The sequence below is a fragment of the Argopecten irradians genome, chromosome 13 (assembly GCF_041381155.1).
Source record: "Argopecten irradians isolate NY chromosome 13, Ai_NY, whole genome shotgun sequence".
NCBI lineage: Eukaryota > Metazoa > Mollusca > Bivalvia > Pectinida > Pectinidae > Argopecten > Argopecten irradians.
In genome coordinates this window covers 17,806,110-17,827,042 of record NC_091146.1, presented here as the reverse complement: position 1 = coordinate 17,827,042, position 20,933 = coordinate 17,806,110, and the positions used below count along the sequence as shown (strand labels likewise).

Sequence of the window (20,933 nt, the reverse complement as noted above, 5' to 3'; positions counted from 1 at the left end):
TGCGACCTGCAGTAGCCGCTACATAGACAGGGAAGAAACTACACGCATTATATTGCAGAATCGCTAAGGATAAACCGATCGATATTCCTCAGTCTAGAATGGCGGGCCACAGGCGTGCCACTGACTCTGGCGAACCTGTCGACTGGAGCTGAGAGAGGATATAGCGGTGGAAATCGGCTTTAAGGATTTCAAAAGGGTACCTAGAAGGGGTTTTAAACTCGTTGATGTCATGTAAACATAATTCACATATGTTAGAATTAAACATGATATTTTAGAATCGACTGACATATTTCTAAAATTAGAAACAAGCCGGAATTACATTAGTCGTAAAAGATGATTTATGAATGACCCATTCACTGAAGTAATCTTGGTCGTTAATAAAAAAAGGTAAAAAATTCATAATGACGGTTTAAATCACTATGGTAATTAAAAATGTCCTCAGCATTCAGCCAAACATTTTAAATCCGTAAATGACTTAGGCTATTGACAGCCTGCTATGATTGATGAATCTCTTGTTTGCAGAAAATGTTTCCTTTCGGATGGAGCTATACTAAGTTTGGCTAATTGTCATTAATGCATTTAGAATATATCATCTTCCAGGGTAACGCTCAAAATCAATTGAAGAAAAAACACCTGTAATTCCTATTAAAAATCAGAGCACATAACAATGTTTAAGGAATAGATGCTTATTTTGTTGAGGTTATGAGGGTACATTGTATAATGATAATGAAGCACGTGTAAATTATGTAACCCCGGCGAAGTAAATGAATATTATTTATTCCCGCGGCAATTGCATATTTGTTATTTGAATATCCATGTTTTCCCTCCCGTCATCGTCAACGAATTCGATTGAACAGCTGATTGGAATTGAGTCATTCATATGTTCATATGTTCCCGCCAAAAGTGGGTTATGACCACACGTTGCTACGCCATCGACTATTCACGTAACAATGGAATCGCCTCGAGTGTTGTGCTAACATTATACACTGATAATGATAATACTAGAAAGCATGGTTATTGAGTCGATGTCAGTGCAAACTGTAAATATTATCAATAAAACAAATCAGGCGAATTTGATTAAAATTTTCCAGTAATCTTCTTATAGTTCAGAACATCAAATAACGAATCTGTATATGTTTTGCATGTGTACAATGAGTCTATACGATTGGGAGAGACGAGGATAACCAATTATGTGTTTCCGTAGGAAGCTGCTACATCATATGAACTATACGAACACGAATTTTATTATTGTGTTTAAAACAAGTACATCAACATTTACAATTGTATGCCTTTGTTTTCGTACTACGAATACTTTTTCTGAAATATTGGCATATTCTGTTTAATTATACCAGTATAAAAGCAATGGCTCAAAAACTAGTGAAAATACAGACATTGACGTTGCTTATTGAAAATATCAATGAAACTGTACATTAAATCAGATCTTATGTTATCAAATCAATTAGAGAATTGATTAAAAGCGTTGATGTCACTATTCTGCATACACCTATGACATTAAACATAGCGACATCGATGTTTAAATGAATCCACTGTTGTCAGTAAAATGTAAGAGTCCTCGATCGCGGATGTTTGTATTCGCGAATATATTCAAATTAACGATAATGCAAACTTAAGTCGGCGTCAAAATAGATTTGTTTACATTACTAGATAAAGACAGCATGCGTTGCCACTCTCCATATCACACATATACGAGGGGAACAGTAGTACAGCGATTTAATCGTTGTGGAACTATTGTAAACAAACTATTTTTAACGGCGACATAATTTCGTAATTTGCATGTATAGCGTTCAACTCTACTTGTAATTGAATATTTTGTCGCAGCGATTGATGTGCCGATTTCATATCGGCCAGGAAGTATGCGAAAGCAAATCACACGCCAACGAATGTTGGTTTGTTGTATCTTTAAAGCATAGTCCGATTTTTCATTTAAGGGGTACAAAATCGTTATGACAAACAAAAACGAAAGAAATGATATGATGATGAGAACAGATATGAAATTTAATTAGGGGGGTGGGGGGGAGAAAGAATGGATGTGATATTGATTTATCGTCAGATATCGTGTGAGATTTCTGGATGTATTTGGCTGTATACCGCAGAAAAATAGCATTTACACGTCTGATCTAAATACGACATTACAGTATTGTAACTGCCAGAGTGAACGCGAACAAGCATTATGTTGTTTCCCCTAATCAGCGAGATGATTCCCTACTACGAAATGTGAAGCCATATCTAAACCAGAAAACGGAATTAAAGACAAAGATCTGTGTTTCTATTGTGTCTTATCTTCCATTGTGTCTTTTTGCTACTTTTGTCATGGAGCACAGATGAATCAATCAAGACAAACTGGACAATATTATGGACTAAGCTTAGTTTCATCTTAGCTACCTATGATCTGGCCAAAAAACCTGCTCTTTATAAAACTCGACAAGTCAATGTCCATATATATATATCTGTGTCCTTTCCTGTTGTACACTGTTGAATACGGGTCTGCGTGCGATTTAACATTAATGATGCTAGCTACATCGCTGTCGAATGGTATTTGTTCTTGATCAAAAACAAAAACATGTGCACAAGTGTTCAGTTACAAAAGTTACTTGCTTTACGCTATTACCAACACTGAAAAGTTTACGCTTCTTATTCTACTTCAAGATAAAAATGCTAAAGATAATTAATTACGTCCCAAAAAGAAAGTCCACGGCACTATACCCTATATGGAATGAGATACTGATTGCGTATCGACCAAAATTAAGGTCAAGAATTTTATATAATTGTCTGCGTTAATTAGACATAATTAACATGAGTAAACGCCAATTATTGTTCAAATGATGAGAATCGTGTATGCTCTGTAACATATGGAACAGAACTCATGGAGAACAGTATATTATATAAAGCCTCAAATGTTAACGCCTCAAAAATAGTTCAAATAGTTGTAAAAGTGTTAGTGTGTAAAATGAAATTAATTCGCCGCGAATATCAGATCAGTTGGTTTATAGCATGTAAATGCAAGAAAGAAACGAGCAATCCACCGAAATTACTGTTTAATTTCTTACCGTATACCTCATGAACTATCAATTTATACGATTTAATTACGCAATGGAAATGTTATCAGTAAATCTGCTGCATTTGTACCGTATTTTGAGGAGAGCATGGATTTGTGTAAACAACAGTATCCTAATCTCATCGAAAACATTTTTCGTATTATAAGATAATTAATTCGTGTAGCATGAAGATTCAAACTGAAGACTAGAATGTAAGCGACATATGATGTATTATCTATCTGTAAATGTCGGAAGAGTCATGGTACAGTCATTATTTTTTAGAATTGCAGTGACTTGTCTTTTACATCCGGCAGCAACATGAAAAGGTATCGATCAACATTGTTATTCCCTGGCAGGGACGCATCAAACAGAAATTTGTGAAACACTAGCATGAATGTTTTTTTTTTCTAAAATGTGATCATGTTGTTTTAAGAATCAATAATTTAAACTTTTCTTCAAAGTCTTAGATGTTTTGTAAGACTTTTTTTTCAAAGGATAACACTTTGACTTACAGTACGCCAGAAGGTTGAGTTTTATATCATGAGCATTCCTACACAGACTCATAGGTCAAATATATAGCGTTAAAAATCTGTATATTTTCATTTATACTTCTGTTGTTCATTTATTTAAGTATACAATTATACAGTCACACTCTGTGACGATAATCATTATTATCATTCCTTATTATAGATGGTCGAATCAAGATCATGCTGAATGTCAATTATTAAACATTTTAATTACAATCGTTCATCAACCCTAACTTAATGGTAGCTTGTAATCAAGTGTGAAATTTTAGGCGATAAGAAATCGCAAAATCAAATCGCTACTTGTTTTTTTTCAAATTTAGGAAAAATAGAACCAAACGAGTCTCAATCTCGAAATGTAATCTTCAAGAAAAAGAGAAAATAAAAAAGTTGCCGAGAAATTCATTTAGTTTACAATATCTCATTGTGTATAATTCGCGAGGTCTGTTTCAACAGTTCAAATTTTGTCAAAGAAATAAGTATTTCAATGTTTTCCATCTATATCACAAAGAGAAAAACGTGAACTTCAATTAGTGTTAACTACCTTATTTCAGTACAAATAACCAAGAAAAATCATCACAAAATGTGTCAAGCCTATATTTACCATAATCACATAACTCTTAATCTAAAAATTGAGACGACACCGCATGAGATTGCAAAATGTACAGAAAGGACATGCTTACTTTCACACATATTTTTTTTAAATTTTGAATGAATAAATCTTACCATTCGGCACTAATCACGAATAGCGAGGTTTCTAAGGATGGCAAGGAAAAGCATCATATACGATAAAAGAAACGTTGAAAACGTCATAAATAGAAATGTTATGACGAGATTGACTAAACAATGTCCTACATTTTTCTATATATTAATTATTGCAAAGTCAATACGAATAAATGATAATGAGTCATTATTGGTCAGTTAAGACAGAATTGTAGCCTTTTAAAATCTATACCAAGTGTAAACGTGCTAGACCCAATAAAACATTGACTGATCCCGAACATCATTTCATATTTATCACAGTGCTTTAGGCTGCTATTAACTACAAAGATTTTATGACACAAATAGATCTATTCTAAGCAGTTGAACAGCATGCCATTTGATCAACCAACGCTGATTCTTGGGACACATTTTAAATAGGGTTTCACAGATAAATAGGACTGTTCAGGGACGCAAAATGTAACGGATGTCCTTTTGGTGTACCTAACCCATGTCTTGATTCTAGGATTTTATAAAGAATGATAATGAAAACTGATAGTGATAACCATCATAATAACACGAAACCTAATTTACAAAACAAATGTTAACAGCATGCCCGCCAGGCGCAATGGTTATCAAATAATGAAAAATGGAAATCAACAAACGTTTTTAGGGTAAGCAATATATATGTAGTTGTTCCATAAGATGAATTTGTGAAAAACCGAACAAAGAACATAAGAAAACAACAGACAGAATCACTATATATATGAATTTATATGAATTGATATCAATATCTTATACACATCTTACAAGTGAACATTTTCAGTCTCACAAACATTCATTTACTTCAAATTCCTCGTTAGAAAGCATTGCAGAAGTTAAATAAAGCGACCTAAGAACCCCATCCCACTGAAGTTCTGTAACGATTTACTATTGAGGAGTTTCAATTAAGAAGTTTTTTAATGTTAAAAGGAGTTCGTGAGCCTTCAAAAAGTACTTCAACATAAATACGCAACATCCTTCCATTTTGCATGATTTGCAAATCCTATTTTTGCATATGAATGCTATTTTATTGAAATCACGTGGAGTTAAAGGCGCCGTTTAGGTTATATCTGACACAGGACAACGTTAATGGCGTCATATTGTTTTCTCTTTATCGTATTCCCAATAATTAGCGCAGCTCCCCTTTTCTGGAGAAAAGTTGAAGTTGTATGCATACATTTAACAATGTTTTACAACAGGTGATGCCTCTAACATCAGCATTGTATCCCATATTATATGAACTTGCGAATCCTTTACATGCAAATCACGAAATGATAATGTGTCTTAAACGATAAAAGGAACATACATGCTTACTGTAACAGATCAATGTACCGTAAGTACAGAAATATTAAAAATATGGCTGATTTTTTTTCGCCAACAACTTACATTTTGGTTTATTAATAAACGCCCACCCTTTGTTACAATTACATAAGCGCCACGGGCTCTAATTACTGCGAATACGGTATATAATAAAACTTCAAAACACAGAGAAGACGTCTGGCCTATGTTTAAAAATTCAGATTATTGACTAAAGACTTTTTGATGTACTCTACAACTTTTTGCACTACAAAACAAACTGATATACCATACCTTAGGTTTTCTGGCATTCAGCAAATACCCAATTGGAAATTGTAAAGGTATATCATACGGTTAGAGAGTTTAAAATATGAATTTCCGCCAAATGAAAAATGTGATTTAATTAAAATCAATAACTTTTTAGAAATAAATACATGCATGGTATTCTATTTACGTTCAATTGTTACTCTTACTGTATAAATATATCAAGGGAGAACATTATGATAATTTATATGGTTATTGAACGATGACCTGTAAAGGCCAATTGAAAATGTTGTTCCAACTTACTGATTTTATAGTTTTACTTGCGAAACCTCATCAATGTTAGAGCTGTTGCTTTCAAAAAGTATATGTTCAACTAAAAACTAAATTTGTTGTCAATGTAGATACTAGAGTTTTAGGTATAAACGTTGTAATGCGTGAGAGAAGTATAGGTTTAACGCTTAAACACATATCAATTTTTCGGTGTTGCATGACGGAAGGGATGTAACTCTAACTTATTTACCATCAAAATAATGTTACACTGCTATATCAAATATCACAGCACCATCGGTTCCAGGTTTTCGTCGACTATTGCTATGCAAATGCGGCCTATGGTTCTAGAGATAAGTAAGCGATAGTGTAGCGAACACCTAGGACAGAGAACGATGTCAATGATGGTTTAATCATAACACATGGATTCATGATTTTATGAAAACTGACTTTATTGTTGATGTCATTAACAATAAAAATTGTCATTTATCAATTATTATCATAAAAATTACAATAAATTAAACATAATGTTACATAGAAAAAAAACATCAATTAAATAACATTTTGAATTTATCCCCACATCATTTTCATTTCATTACTACTTCCCTGTTTAATTGTGATATGTGTTTCCACTGGAAACATTTTCAAATGTCATCGTAACAATATAACCTTTTTGAAAACCGTTTGTTAATAACAACGTTTGAGTAACGTATATTAGTAGTTATATGACATTGTACAAAGTATCAGCTTATCAAGCTTATTTAAATAATTATAACATTCTCGAAACATTTTTTCATAGTTCCATACCAGAGATTGACAAAATGGTAATTAATATTTCTATGACGTTTAGGCTACATTGCTAATTGTTCTGTTATATATTTGCAAATTGACTAATTTTGATATAAATGCAGATGACCACGCTTCAAGGATGATAAATACGTCGAACTGTTTAACGAATATATTGATGGATGTATTTAAATTATTTCCTATCGTAACAATTAACAGAATATGGCTAAACTGTAGCACCGATAAGTATATCGCTTCTTCATTTGCTACCATAACACATTGTGAAATTGAAATTTTGTATCGAGTTTAATTAAAAATAATTTAGTTATCATAAAAGTATGGTTTTTCGTAAAAATGATAGTGAAGTTAAAATAAAGTTTGAATAAATAAGATTCACCAAAATAATGAATTACATACGAAAACAACAATTGGCTAGATATCATTCTAATACGTTGTACTTAAACAGGATATCCGTAAAATTATGTACGTTAGAGAGAATCATGAAATTTCATTGTAATGCATTAAATGATAAGCATGTTATAATAGTGATAAGGTTGATTTCCATTGAGGACGTATGAATATATATGGGTGTCGGTCTCGTTCTGTGAAAGATATGTGATAATATGAGAGCTTTGTATAGCACTTTGGAACAATATTAGTTGAAATTCTATTTATTATCACTCATTTTCGTCTTTCGCCTGCGACACTTATCGAACGTCAATGTGAGGAGATCACTTTAACTTCCCTCAAGGGAAGACAATAAAACCTATAGTAGACCGAATCCTAAAGATCCAAGTCCTCCGAACATTCCACCTCCCATGGATCCAAGGCCACGCCCCATTCCTCCTCCCATCATACCTCCTCCCAACATTCCTCCGCCCATCATACTTCCGCCCATCATACTTCCGCCCAAAAGCCCACCACCCATAGCGCCCATGCCGCCCATGCCGCCCATAGCGCCCATACCGCCCATCATTGCACCCATTCCTCCGAGACCACCCATCAACCCAAGTCCAACGTTAGCCTCGGCAACATCTGCCATCACATCCATTTGAGTGTCAATCATGTCAGAGATACTATTTCGTACAGCCCCTGCCGTTCCTGCGGCGATCCCTGCTGAAGCCGCCGCGTCCACAGGGTTGGTTGGCTTCGACGCTGCAGATGCAGCTGTCAAAAGCGCTGCAAAATTAGCCATATTCATGTTATTGTTGTTGTTGTTATTATTACTTTGACCCACATTATTAGTGGCGGGGCTCCCACCACCAAACGTTGGTGCCGCACCCCCGGCAACAACTTGTGTTGCTGAATTCATACTGGTTCCAGGTGCCATAGGGTTTCCTGCTGGGAATATCGTGTTCGCAGCAGAATTTGGCGTTGCTGCCAAATTAGGAACTTGTCCTCCTGTCAAGGCAGCTAGTTGTGTGGATGTAACCCCATTGGCGGCCAAAATCGCGGCAATTTTGGCCGCAGATGGTGGCCCTGGTGCAGCTGTGGGAGGAGGTGTTTTTGGCTTGGCTGCAGATCGAAGACTTGCTAAAAGGGTCGCCAGTTCCGCTGGCAAATTACTTTTTACAGGGTTTGCTGGTGTTGCAACCTTTGCAGAGGCGGCAGCAGTTGCTGCTGCTTGTGCTTGTGCAGCTTGAGCTTGTGCTAGCGCTTGTGCTTCTGCTTGAGCCTGTGCTTGTGCTAGCGCTTGAGCTTGGGCTTGTGCCTGTGCTTGTGCAAGTGCTTGAGCTTGAGCCTGAGCTTGTGCTACTTGTGCTGCCTGTGTTTTCTGTAATAATGACTGAGCATGAGCTTGTTGTAAAAGTGCTGCAACAGATGCTTGGTTGGCTGCTGAAGACGCTGGTGCTGTCGCCGGAGCTGGGTTAGCTGCTGCCGGCTTTTGCCCAGATCTTAGTCTCTCTATCAGTTTCATTAACTCTGGCGTCATCTGAGGACTTGCTGAATTACTACTAGGTGCGGGCTGTTTCGAGTCTGTCATTGACACTTGCGGTTTTGCCACTTTTGTTGATGATTGACCTGTTTCTGTTGTCTTTGTAGTTCTTTTAATGCTAATCTTTATTGTTTTAACATTATTTTTCTCCTTTTTCTGTGGCGGAGGCGTGGACGGTTTTGCAATATTTATTGATGGTGCAGGCTGCCACGCAGGTCTAGTAATTGTTATTTTCTTTGGTAGAGGTTGGCGTTGAACTTCCGTTTTCGCCGACTTATCCCCAGTTAGAAGTCGGGATATCTCCGCTAATTTCTTTGACGGCCCCAGACGCATCTGTATTGCTGCCAGTGCATCGCTTAATGATATAGCCTGTTTCTTTGGCGCCGGTGGGGCTGCTGGTAATATCGCCGTCCCGGCATTAGCTAATGTGTTCTGTAATAAGACTCCATTGGACGGTAACTGGGAACTGGATTTGGCTGCCAGAAGTTGCTGTAGCATACCTGCAAAGACAAATAGTCACATTTCAGAACATAGCTTCGTGTGCTATTTACTTTTGCGATTTCTGCGATCAGAGATATTTAAGAAGGGTTTACCTTCAAGAATTAATATCTACACCATATTTTTATTCTATATTTAAATCCACAAATGCTAACCTCTCCGAACATGTTTTGGAAAAGAAATCGCAAAAAATATTAGTAGTCGCAAATGAAAGTTGATATACAGTAAGTGGTAATCTGTACAAACTTTAAATAGAGAGAATAACGTAAAGAAAAAAACAAGAAGTACAGTGTATCCCCGATCATTCGCTAGCACTGAAAACTCTTTCAGCCAAGACGGAAATGTTAGGGAATATTATACCAAAGCATTTACATTCCCAGTATTGACAAAATTGGTTAGTCCAAAAAAAATCGCAATCTATATAGTTTAGGCTGAGATTGAAGGTGTCCGGATTATCGAGTGTTCACTGCATTATATTTGGTATCATCTGGTATTATACGTTTGCATATCATATATATCAATGTGTAGTTAACACGATATGGAAAAGCCATTTGTAATTTCAAGTTAGACAATTTGATGTTCTAATTCGTGATTAATCAATTTTTACAATATTAAATGTAACATTTACGTCATTGATATGTTAAACGCACATATATAAACTGAAACCGACCTTTTACGTTCTTTAATTAAAACGGATCTGAAGTTTGTAGAGTCCCCAAATTTATAAGATTGCCGTTATTACAATACTGAATTTAATATCATTTGCTGTATTATTTTAATCGATAAATCATATTTGAATTCATATAACACGGGTCGTCCTATATTTCCCGACAACCAGTACTTGAATATATATATTATTACGCCAAGCAGTGAAACATTAATAAACAATCTTCACAATTAATGAAGATTTATCCAGGGAAACTTGTCTGTCATTGTTACTTCATTCAAGGCAATGGGTACTTTATTTTTGTTTTGAAAATTTAGCCCAATATCTGTTAAGCTTTTGTGACAGAGGAAGGGGGAAGATACCAGAAAAAAACGTACACTCAGACATTTAGAAAATAGGTTTTTAGGTTCTTAAATTATCATTCCGTTGAAATAAAAAGTGATATTTGCTATTTTATTTAAAATAATATCTACAACTACGTCATTTGAGGAAAAGCCGGATTTATGAGGTACAGGAAAAAGTTAACATAGATTTTTGACATAACAAAAAAAGAGTTTATATGCAATCGATATTGAATATAAGTGAGTTGTGCTGTATGTATGTCCTTTAATATGATAGTTTTATATCATACTTTGAATGTCTTACCTGGATTAGATTGAATTTGAGGACCTGTGAAAAAAAAATAAACTAGGTTAGAAATTTTCAATTACGATTTATTAGAGAATGTTGTGTTATCCATTTAGTTAATGTCAACAGGAGCGACCTTGTGTTTCTATCGAAAGTTACATACTTACAAAATTATGATATGGATTCGTAACTTCAATGGTAGAATAAAACTAAGGAATGATGGATATATCTATTTTGATAACTGAAGTTGCATTAACAAAACTAGTATCAAAAATTGAAATATAATCATAAGAAAGGAATTAGTGTACGTAAAACGTATACATTGTATATTATAGATAATAATTAAGATTCACCAGCAATATTCAAATAACATAGCAGCATAATATTATCATTTTTCTGATTAAGAAGGGAATTATTTTAGGTCTCAGTATTAAACCGTTTACATGGGAAAACACATGCATATGATCACAAATCTCAGCCTATTATTCCCCTTTTCTTAAATATTTATTTCATTTTAGTTTTAGTGTTGCATGTATATTAGTTTTATTGTTATAGTACATAAATCGGCAAGGGCAAATAAATCATTTTAGGTTTGATAAAATTACTAGGAGATTTGATATCTTCTTTTATAAATATTATTATGTAAAATGGTACTCTGGTTATTTAGTATTGCAACATTAAGACAATTAAGACAATACTAGCATTACTTAAAAATAAAATATTATTACATGAAAACAGTAATACGATATTGCAATCCAGCAATAATTAGATAATATATTTCTGTTTTTCCAGTGATTTCCATACATAACAACTCGCTAGATAAAGGTAGGTCGAAAGAAATGCATATACAAAGGTAGGTCGAAAGAAATGCATATACAATCTATTATTTTTATAATTCTTAATTTTAATTACACTCTCTTTTGAAATGCAAATAAAGCGTTACGTGTATGCTGGAATCGTTTGTACAAATGTGCGATTAAATGGCTTTGGAAACCGAAGGTTGATAAGGTCTCAATAGTTACCTTCCCTTTCATTTTATGTATTACCGATAGATCATGTAAACTACCATTGTTATTGTACAGGTAGTATATAAAGAAGATACGAAGCACGTGTGTCAACTGTACTTTTACCAGAACACTACACGAACTAATCAGTCTATATTTTTATTGATACCAACCAGAAAAGGTGCGTCATTAGGCGAAAGAAAGACAACATATGAAACGAAGTCACTATTTCCATCAACATACTCGTGTTTAATGAGTGTTAGTTTGTTGATTTTGTTGGAGTGGAAATATTTTACTATAAAGTAAAATATGCTTTTTCTTTCACATAAGATTCTGCTTTAACTGCAACTTGAAAGATGAAGTTCGGTGGGGGATTTAATGATATTTCTCGCAACAGACATTCAAACTTGTATGAATTTCATTAGCTCATGCTTAACTATGGTTTTACGGTTTATGACGGTATAACACAGGGTTATGGTGGTATTTAAACAGGGTTCAAATAATTAATCTCGTGCATTTTGTGTTAATTAATTATCACGAAAAGTGGATATTTTGTAAGCCGACGACAGTGGATTTGATTGAAAGGCCAATGGAAGAATAAAAAGAAATTATGGCCCATGATCTACAGCGACAGATGAAAATGAATATTATTGGAGATTGTTAAGTGGGATGAAAAGGGGTGATAACTCTTAAATCAATTCAATATCAAAATATGCGGTTATAAAGGTAGTAATTTATTTTGTTAATCCATATAAAAAAGAAATATGATGGATTTTTTTCCTAATGTAATGACATATTTTTTGTCTGGCGTTTAATTGTTTTTTACCTACATCTTTGTAATTCATTTACGTTCATGTACATTAATCAATGAATTAATTTGTTGGCTTATTTTATCTTTATAGACATGGCATTTAGAATATTTTTATATGCAAAAATAGCATTAAAATTGTGTTTATTTTCTAGCAAAACTAGCACAAACAATATATTAAAAAAATAAATAATCAGATTCAATAGTTAATGTCGGCGATGGAACGAACATGAAATGAAGGTACATGTGACGATGACATATTTGAAAGGTAAACCAAAATATATGAATGATAACAAGTACATGTCAACTACTAGACTACAGATGATGGCGTTTTGTGAAGTTTAATGATTCATGGAACTGTTATGATTAATATACAGTGAAAACATTATATAAATAATTCCAAAGCCCCATTCACTCAGGTAAATCTGAACGATAATATAAAATTGAATGGATGTCAGTTAGGTATTTTTTATTATCTGAAATCCAACACTAAATGACAAAATGAATCTACACAATGTATACACAACTCATAAATACCTTCGTATTCTATTTCTGACATTATTTCAGCAAAGCGATTCATTCTTTCAATGTCTTAATCTGGATAGTATCAAATACATATTTCAATCGATGCTGATTTATTGTTTAGAGACAATGTGTTTGCAATTTTTCAAGTCAGAAAATACTTACAGTACGATAAATGTTTTTTAAATACCAGTTAATTAACTTAAATCATCAAGTTATTGTTTCTATATTCAAATTAAATCCCTGGATTAACATATTTTTTTAAACACAGTTTTACTTATCTGGAATTGATGCCCAGTCCTCTCCCACTCACAAATGGCAAATATATAGTAATACAATAGTAAATGATATTGTTTTAAAAAGATAAACCCTTACCACTGGCTATATACAAAAACACTTTTACTTTAAAATTGATTTTAAATTGATATCGATACGTATACCGCTACCAAGGTGATAGAAAAAATAAAGAAAATTAAAACTTACTTTGAGACGCCGCTATATCTGAAACAAAGATAAAACTGAACTGTAGTATTTGTGTTTGAAAACAAAACAAAATATTACAATGTTAAATTGCAATTTAAAATCAACAATGGTTAAACAGAAATAGGACCACGACACAAAAATTGCAAAACAAAACAAAAATTCTGTTTCAACACCACCTTCATCATACATTTTAAATATGGCAAAAGAATAATTTTACTGGAGGAAAACGTCTCTTTTTCTCAGTCTAATTCTTATGAAACAGAAAACTCCAGAATGTCAAGGAGATTTAATCTTAATTCATTGTTTTAAGACGCCGTTGCATTATTACCAATGACAAAAGCGTAAAACAAAGAAAAAGAAACTTCAACGGAATAGACACGGAATCTGGGCTAGTGTGACCTTTGGTACACCCTATGATGTGACGAGTATGAACAGTAATGATATTGTGGCGTATAGCATTACTGTTGTGAGTGATCGATGTTCGAACATGACTGGGGTGTCGTCTGTAGCATCAAAGCTATGCCTAGACGTCACAGACCAACACAATATATGTCAATGTAATGACATGGTCAACTTATACACGGACATTTCCATGCTTTAAAGGGCCACTACCTTTCCAAAAAAAAAATGAAAATTTCTTAGAAACAATAATATCATTAAACATCATTGATGGCCTAAGACGATGTTACAACAGCAAACAATTTTCCTGCGTAATTTATGTCATCAATGAAGATTCATTTCGCCGTCTGATGGTCGATAATTAGGAAACATAATACTGCCCGCGTTATGAAAAAAAAATATTTAGTTTATTTTAATAAAATGCCAGTTGGTGATGATAAGTGCAGTATTAGCATTAACTTTCACACTTCTACATTTTTATTACATTTCAATTTTTAACATCAAAAGGCTTTTCGGAAATTAAAGGTAATGGGCCTTTAAGGTCTCTTCTTTTCAAACATCCCTTTGCAATACGATGCGACACATTCGATTTGTTATAAAATGTCGAAAATTTGAATAAATTTGTAAATAACAAAACATTCCTTGATTCAAATCTTTTTTTGTTTTACATGCAATCAACATGTGGTCATGATGTTTTCATTATATATAAGCAGTCACTGTAAATATATACTACATCCAAAAATCAATTTCTATTGACATAGTTTGTACATATCAACTTTTAACGAGGTCTTTTCCTTGTTGCCAATATCATGAAATAATATCAAAAAATGTAAATGCAAAATTCCCATTTGGGCTTATTTTTTTCTCTTTTCTTTACTGGATACGAGTTCAAGTGGAAATCTTTTTTTTTTGTGTAGAAAAATAGATATGTTTTCAACTCTTCAACTGAAGGAATTTTTTATTTCCATTTAAAATGATATATATATATTTCAATGATAAAATAAAAAAAAAATTCAATTGATCCTCAAAACAATTGTCTACAATGCCAAAGACCATTATAGTCTGGTCTCTATATAAATCTATATCGTATTTTTTTCTTGAAGTAAAAAATATAAAGGATAATCATATTGACTGTGAATGGCAACATTACCAAAATAAGTGCATTTGTGTTTCTCTACAATCTCTACAAACATAACAAACCATTCCTGTATAATTATTGCTCTTCCTTTATCGTACCCACGCTCTATATGTGTGCCTCCCTCCTCGACATACGGAAGTCTTTGTGCCCCTGCCCGACATACCGATATATGTGTGCCTCCCTCCTCGACATACGGAAGTTTTAATATCCCATTTACCGTGCCGTGGATGATGTATTCACGAATTCGACGGTAATTGGTGAGGAACCCAATCACATGAATGCTTCTTACAGTAACCATATCGTGAAATACCAATTGAATATTTCTTAATTTCTAAATATTGCGGTTTGTTTTTACACGCAATCATATCCAGCTATTAGGAATTAATTGTATATCATGCTTTAAAAATCATTTGTGCTTATAAGCCATGCGTTATGAAACTTATTATTTATCATAAAACTGAATTATTTCTCTCAATTATTAGTCGTTTTAAGCTAACAATTTGAACGCCAGGAATATTCTATTATCTCACCTTGCTATTACCCTTCCAGACACCGACAATGGTTCAACCGCTATAAATATGTCACTATTATGCATAGTCATGACCATGACACCAACCTACCTTGCATAGCATTGAGAAAAGTCGTATAAAAAAGGCAACATTAGCGTCTCCATTCACAGGAAACAGCAAGAAAAATATCACAACAACGTTTCCTTCGTGGTGCACATGATTATAGCCTTTTCGTGATTGATTTAATGAGTTAATGTACACAGATTTAAATATTTTATAACCATAGGTGAAGAAAGATAATCGTGAAGCAATGTACATTTATATTTGATGAATTGTAGATAACAAAATAAAATAAAAATGTTTTCCACTATGTATGATTTCAGCTATAAAATTGTGCACTGACACTTTATTTAAGGGGTTTCTGATTAGAATTATGAGTTTAAAGTTAGACATTTATACAGTTACACCTTGATACCAAATCAATGGTTCTTATTGGTGTTAAAGGTAGGTTTCGCCCAACAAGTAAACATTTTTGTAAAATCCTTTAAACGGAAGAAAAGATGAAAAAAAAAACAATTTGAAAAATACCTGAATTTAATTTCTTTAAAATTATGAGATTGAACAAATGAGTCTTGAATACAAAATTGATGGAAATTCTTGATTTATTACGATATGTCAGCCAGACAGGATAGAAATGAAATGAAGCATGCGCAATGTTACGCACTAAATGTAAACAAAGTGGCTGAATGAAAGCGTGCGAGATAAAAAATGTCTGAATCGACAACAAAGAGGAGGAAATTAGAATGGAATCGGTAGCACCCTAGGATATCTCTAGGGAATAAAATTGAGAGATGGCAAGTAGCAAGAGAAAAAACAGAAGCCACATCTCAAGCGGAACTTTCCCGGATTCTTTCGGGACTTATGACATGTGTTGCACGTGGTGAGTTAAATTTCAACACATATATCAGCGCACATACAGCGGCAGACAAACTAGATATATATTTGATGTACTAAGCTAGCGAGCGTCTGTAAGTAACATGAAGTGTTTTAGAATAAATGATATGTATAAACAGTCCATCGCACTTCGATTTGTTGTTGTTGTTTTTTTTTTGTTTTTTTACTAAGCATGCCGTGGTAAGACTGTCATACACGACTTTTTGTTGCACGCTTCCGTTTGTTGATGCGGCCTCATTTCGGAAAAAAATACGTCATGTTCTATGTAAAGCTGGACTTCGGTCTAGTTTTAGAGGAGTATTTTCCTGACCACCCATATTGATCGTTGTATGCATTGAAAATGATCTGACGATTATACCTATGTACAACGTAAATTTCAATTTCGAAGTCTTTACATTCCATTGGGCGAAACCTACCTTTAAATCACCATTTATTCATTAAATATGCTTCACCGCCGGCAGAACATAGATTATACTAATATTTAAACATTAATCGGTGTTTAATCATAGATACTTGTGTCTTATTAACACAAACAAAATAATATAAAGTAATGCATTTTGCTTTTGGTGCATGATCGGTCATTACTTCCTTCCATATATAATAAAGTACACGGAATTTCGGGATGCAATTAATTATTTTTTTTATATATTTATCTGGTAGTTAAATTAGAAGCTCGAACTTTTCAATGGTAGCAATGGTGTAAAGTAAGTAGCTTTTATAACTGAAGAAATATACTAATTCGTCTGTCCCTTATTTTTTAACGAGAATAAATACCATTCGTCGGCGGAGGAGCATCTTTAAAGGTACATCCCTAAACCTAAAGTTTTGTTTTTTTTAATGAGAATGCAAAACAAAATTGATAATGGTGTAAAATCGCAAAACTTAGTAACTTATTATTATTTCTACACTCTTCATCAACTTTCGAAAATTGTAATTACAATAATTAAAATGTTAATTTTCATAACGCGGATTGTCTTATGCTTCCCTTTGTCGTCTAATTACCGAGTGTTAGTCCACTCTCACTACCAAAGACGGCAATACAATACAACGAACTAGTATTGTTAACACAGATTCCGCAGAAAGTATTGTAGTTGTTTGTTGTTGTAACCTCATTTTAGGTCATTGATGTATATTTTCCTATGTCATTAATGCTTTTAAAAAAACTTTTTGTCAGAAATTTAATGGGTATCTAATTAATGTTATTAATGAGACTGGCGTAGAATAACGATAGATGGAAGTGTTCCTAGATCATTATTACTTCAACTTCCTGTGTGATGACGTCACTTCCGGGACATGGTATCGTGTCAACCTAATTACAATATTCTGCTGTTTACCGTACGTAAGTACACATCTCTGTTGTCCATAACTCGGACATTGTATGTCAGTCTCGTGTCCTCGGTATGTTTTATGTCCGGAGTTTTAGCCTTCGGCTTGACAATTATGTGCTAACATTCACATCCTGTCTTGTGTTAGATAACACCCTGAGAACACACGCACTGTTTTCTGTAACTTATATGTGACTGATCGCCTATTTGAAGGTTATTGTTCTATTGTCTTTTATTCTAAATGATTTATTATTCATATGGCGATGTATTAAATATAAACAAAACAGATAACCACAAATGTCACAATCGCGTTAAACGGAGGTAAACAGTTCTGGGATTTGTCTTTTATTCCAGAATTACACACAAATTGTAATCCATACTATATTTATAGAAAAAGTATGTTTTGGACACATGTAAACCTGAATAAAATTTAGTAATATGCTAGCATTCATGTAGGGGCATAATAGCTGGTGCGCGTCGTATGTTCCTTTACGAATTGGGTCAAACACAGCTTACAATATATGTCGGAAAAGAAAACGTGTCAATCAACAAGTTAGTAAATTTTCTTGATAAAAATGCAAATTATATATTTGGACAACCGAAAAAAGTCAAAACTAATACAAGAAATTGTATATATAGCATGTCCATCAATGTTATATATCAATTACTTATGCTAATGACAATGTCTAAAGACACTGGCTAATAATTTAAGCATACAAAATACAAAAGTGCAAAAAATCAGATATACACTGACTTGGTCATATTTTCAAAGTCAGAGAAAAAAATGCGATCAACAATATACAATGTGTTTACGGAATACGAAACAATGAAACAATATATAAACAGTTCAAATCACCCATCTGATTAAATGATATGCTTATGCATGAGTGGTTGTCAGGTGTTTCATGGTTCATTTGAATATGAATGATACCATGACCTCCCATAAGTTCGACAGGTCTGTATTACATGTCGAACACTGCCTGTAGGTTAATCTATCATTCACGTCTGGCCTTGGTGAAACATATATACATGTTGGGCTATATATACAATGAACCTAAAATTTTGAAAACTGCTGGTTCTACGAAAAACAGTTATCAGAAGGTGGATACAAACCAACAACTAGCATTTCCTTGATGATCATTATAATACCTATCTGATATTTGACAAGTATTAAGTTATAGGCTTAGTTATGTAGTTCAAAGTATATAAAAAGTGGCTAAAACTACTAAGAAGTAAAACCCAGATAAGAAATTCGATCTAGTAATATGAAATAATCTGTATAATAGACATCAAGAATGACAAGATACATTAAGACTTATTAGAAAAAGCCGTAAATCTTTATTAAATATCAATCGTTGATCTGTATCTGCCTTGCCGATGTCTACGATCAATTGGAGCGTTTTATTTACACGACTAGGATGATGTATTTATGTTATTTTTTTCACTTCACAACATTAGGATGCTTATGGCATCAATATATCTCTGACGTGACAAAGCCAAATACATGTATGTGAGATAGCATTGTTCGGTTGTTACCTGGCTCCTGGATAATGAAACAGTCTTACACTTAAATTTTTGCTCAGCCAAATAAAATGACGTTACTTTGGAACGTCATCTGTAATTGGCTAAGTCTAAACTTAAGACCGTTTTAGACTTTAGACTATTCCATGATCTTGAGCCTGGTAGATGTTCTATAGTTTGATTTATATCGATTTCAAAAAATGTATTAACTGATATTGAATATCGATATATTCATAGACGTTATACTTCAAACTATAAAAATATACATACATATTGGTTGTCGTTTTTTGGTAAGCAGTGGTGTAATAAACGTAATATCCATAACCTCATACACATATATTGTATTGAAATTGGTAGCTCATTGCATATATAATTGTATATGTATATATAATTTCACTGTACAGTAGAATAAATAAAATGATTACTGTACTACTGCCAGATTTAATTTTAAACTCTTAATTGGCTGTGTAAAATTAAAACATTTGCATTGTATTGTTATTCTCAATATATTGATAACTTTTGATGCTGAAAACATTTATATTAAAAGCTCTTTATAATTTGTCAATGTATAATCACAACATATATTTACATAACTTCTGCTATGTTTGATACACACACAGAGAATATCGAATTCGTATTTTCAAATCAATTAATCTGGCACTGCCTGCTGACCACAGTGATACAAATGTGTTAAAGATACCAAGAAGACTCGTATAAATAGAACAAAATAAAATATTTGAAACACTAATATAGTATAAGTAAAATTAATTATATGCTGTCATTCATAAAAACTGAATTCCAAACTCTCATTGTTACAAGTTATTTGATATTCGATGAGGTACATTTCTATGCAAAAAAGAGGTAATCGAAGCTAAGTACAGACCATAATTATTATTTTTTCAAATACGTTCTCTCATGTTTAATTATACAAATGTATCAGATTTAAAGTTTCAGGTTTTTTTTTACATATGATCACATTCGAACACTCAAACACCAGAAAAATACAGCACGTTTTGCAGAACAGAAACAACACTTTTGAGAACGAAAAATTGTTGAAATAACTACTTTCCACAACACCAAGATTATACCTGACAAAAGGGTTATGCATGACCATTTCCAATATTTTTTTTTACAAAAGTAAGAAAAATGAAGATAACGGTTTTATGACATTTTTTAGAGATAGAACAAAAATCAACTATTAGACAACTTGAAGTATACTTACGAATTAAGAATCCAAATATAATTAGGTTAATAAATTCCATGTTTGTATACGATTTCCAATCCATTGTGATAAACAAAGTTTATAAAATAAATAGTTAATAAATTTTCCGATATTTAGATACGAATCATTTGGCCAGTAACACCACTGGACACCAGATCAGTCCGGACATCACATATCAGCGGTCACTCGATTGTGATAGATCTGGATCCACGGTGGCATCACTAGGATGGACATCTCGGGGCGCCCGAGGGGATTATTCCCGACAATAGTTATCAAGCAGTGATGGTCACACCATATGTGTTGCGATTTTCAGATTCTAGAAAATGCTACTACAAATTGGAAGCTATTAAAGGCGTGATTTTTGCGCATTTTGTCTTATGCAATAT

At 33.3% G+C, this 20,933-nt stretch overlaps 1 protein-coding gene across 2 annotated transcripts; it reads right to left on the bottom strand.

Moving 5' to 3' along the window:
• Positions 1-6,582: 6,582 nt before the first annotated feature.
• Positions 6,583-20,722, bottom strand: LOC138306411 (glycine, alanine and asparagine-rich protein-like). Of its 2 annotated transcripts, XM_069246856.1 has the most exons (4): positions 20,548-20,722; positions 13,480-13,497; positions 10,681-10,704; positions 6,583-9,370 (listed from the first exon to the last, which is right to left on the bottom strand). In XM_069246856.1, exons 1-4 carry the CDS (start codon positions 20,609-20,611, stop codon positions 7,701-7,703), a joined length of 1,776 nt encoding a protein of 591 aa, XP_069102957.1. In that variant the 5' UTR covers positions 20,612-20,722; the 3' UTR covers positions 6,583-7,700. The 2 variants fall into 2 exon arrangements, with proteins under 2 accessions (XP_069102957.1, XP_069102959.1); XM_069246858.1 differs by lacking the exon at positions 10,681-10,704.
• Between the last annotated feature and the right edge of the window lie 211 nt (positions 20,723-20,933).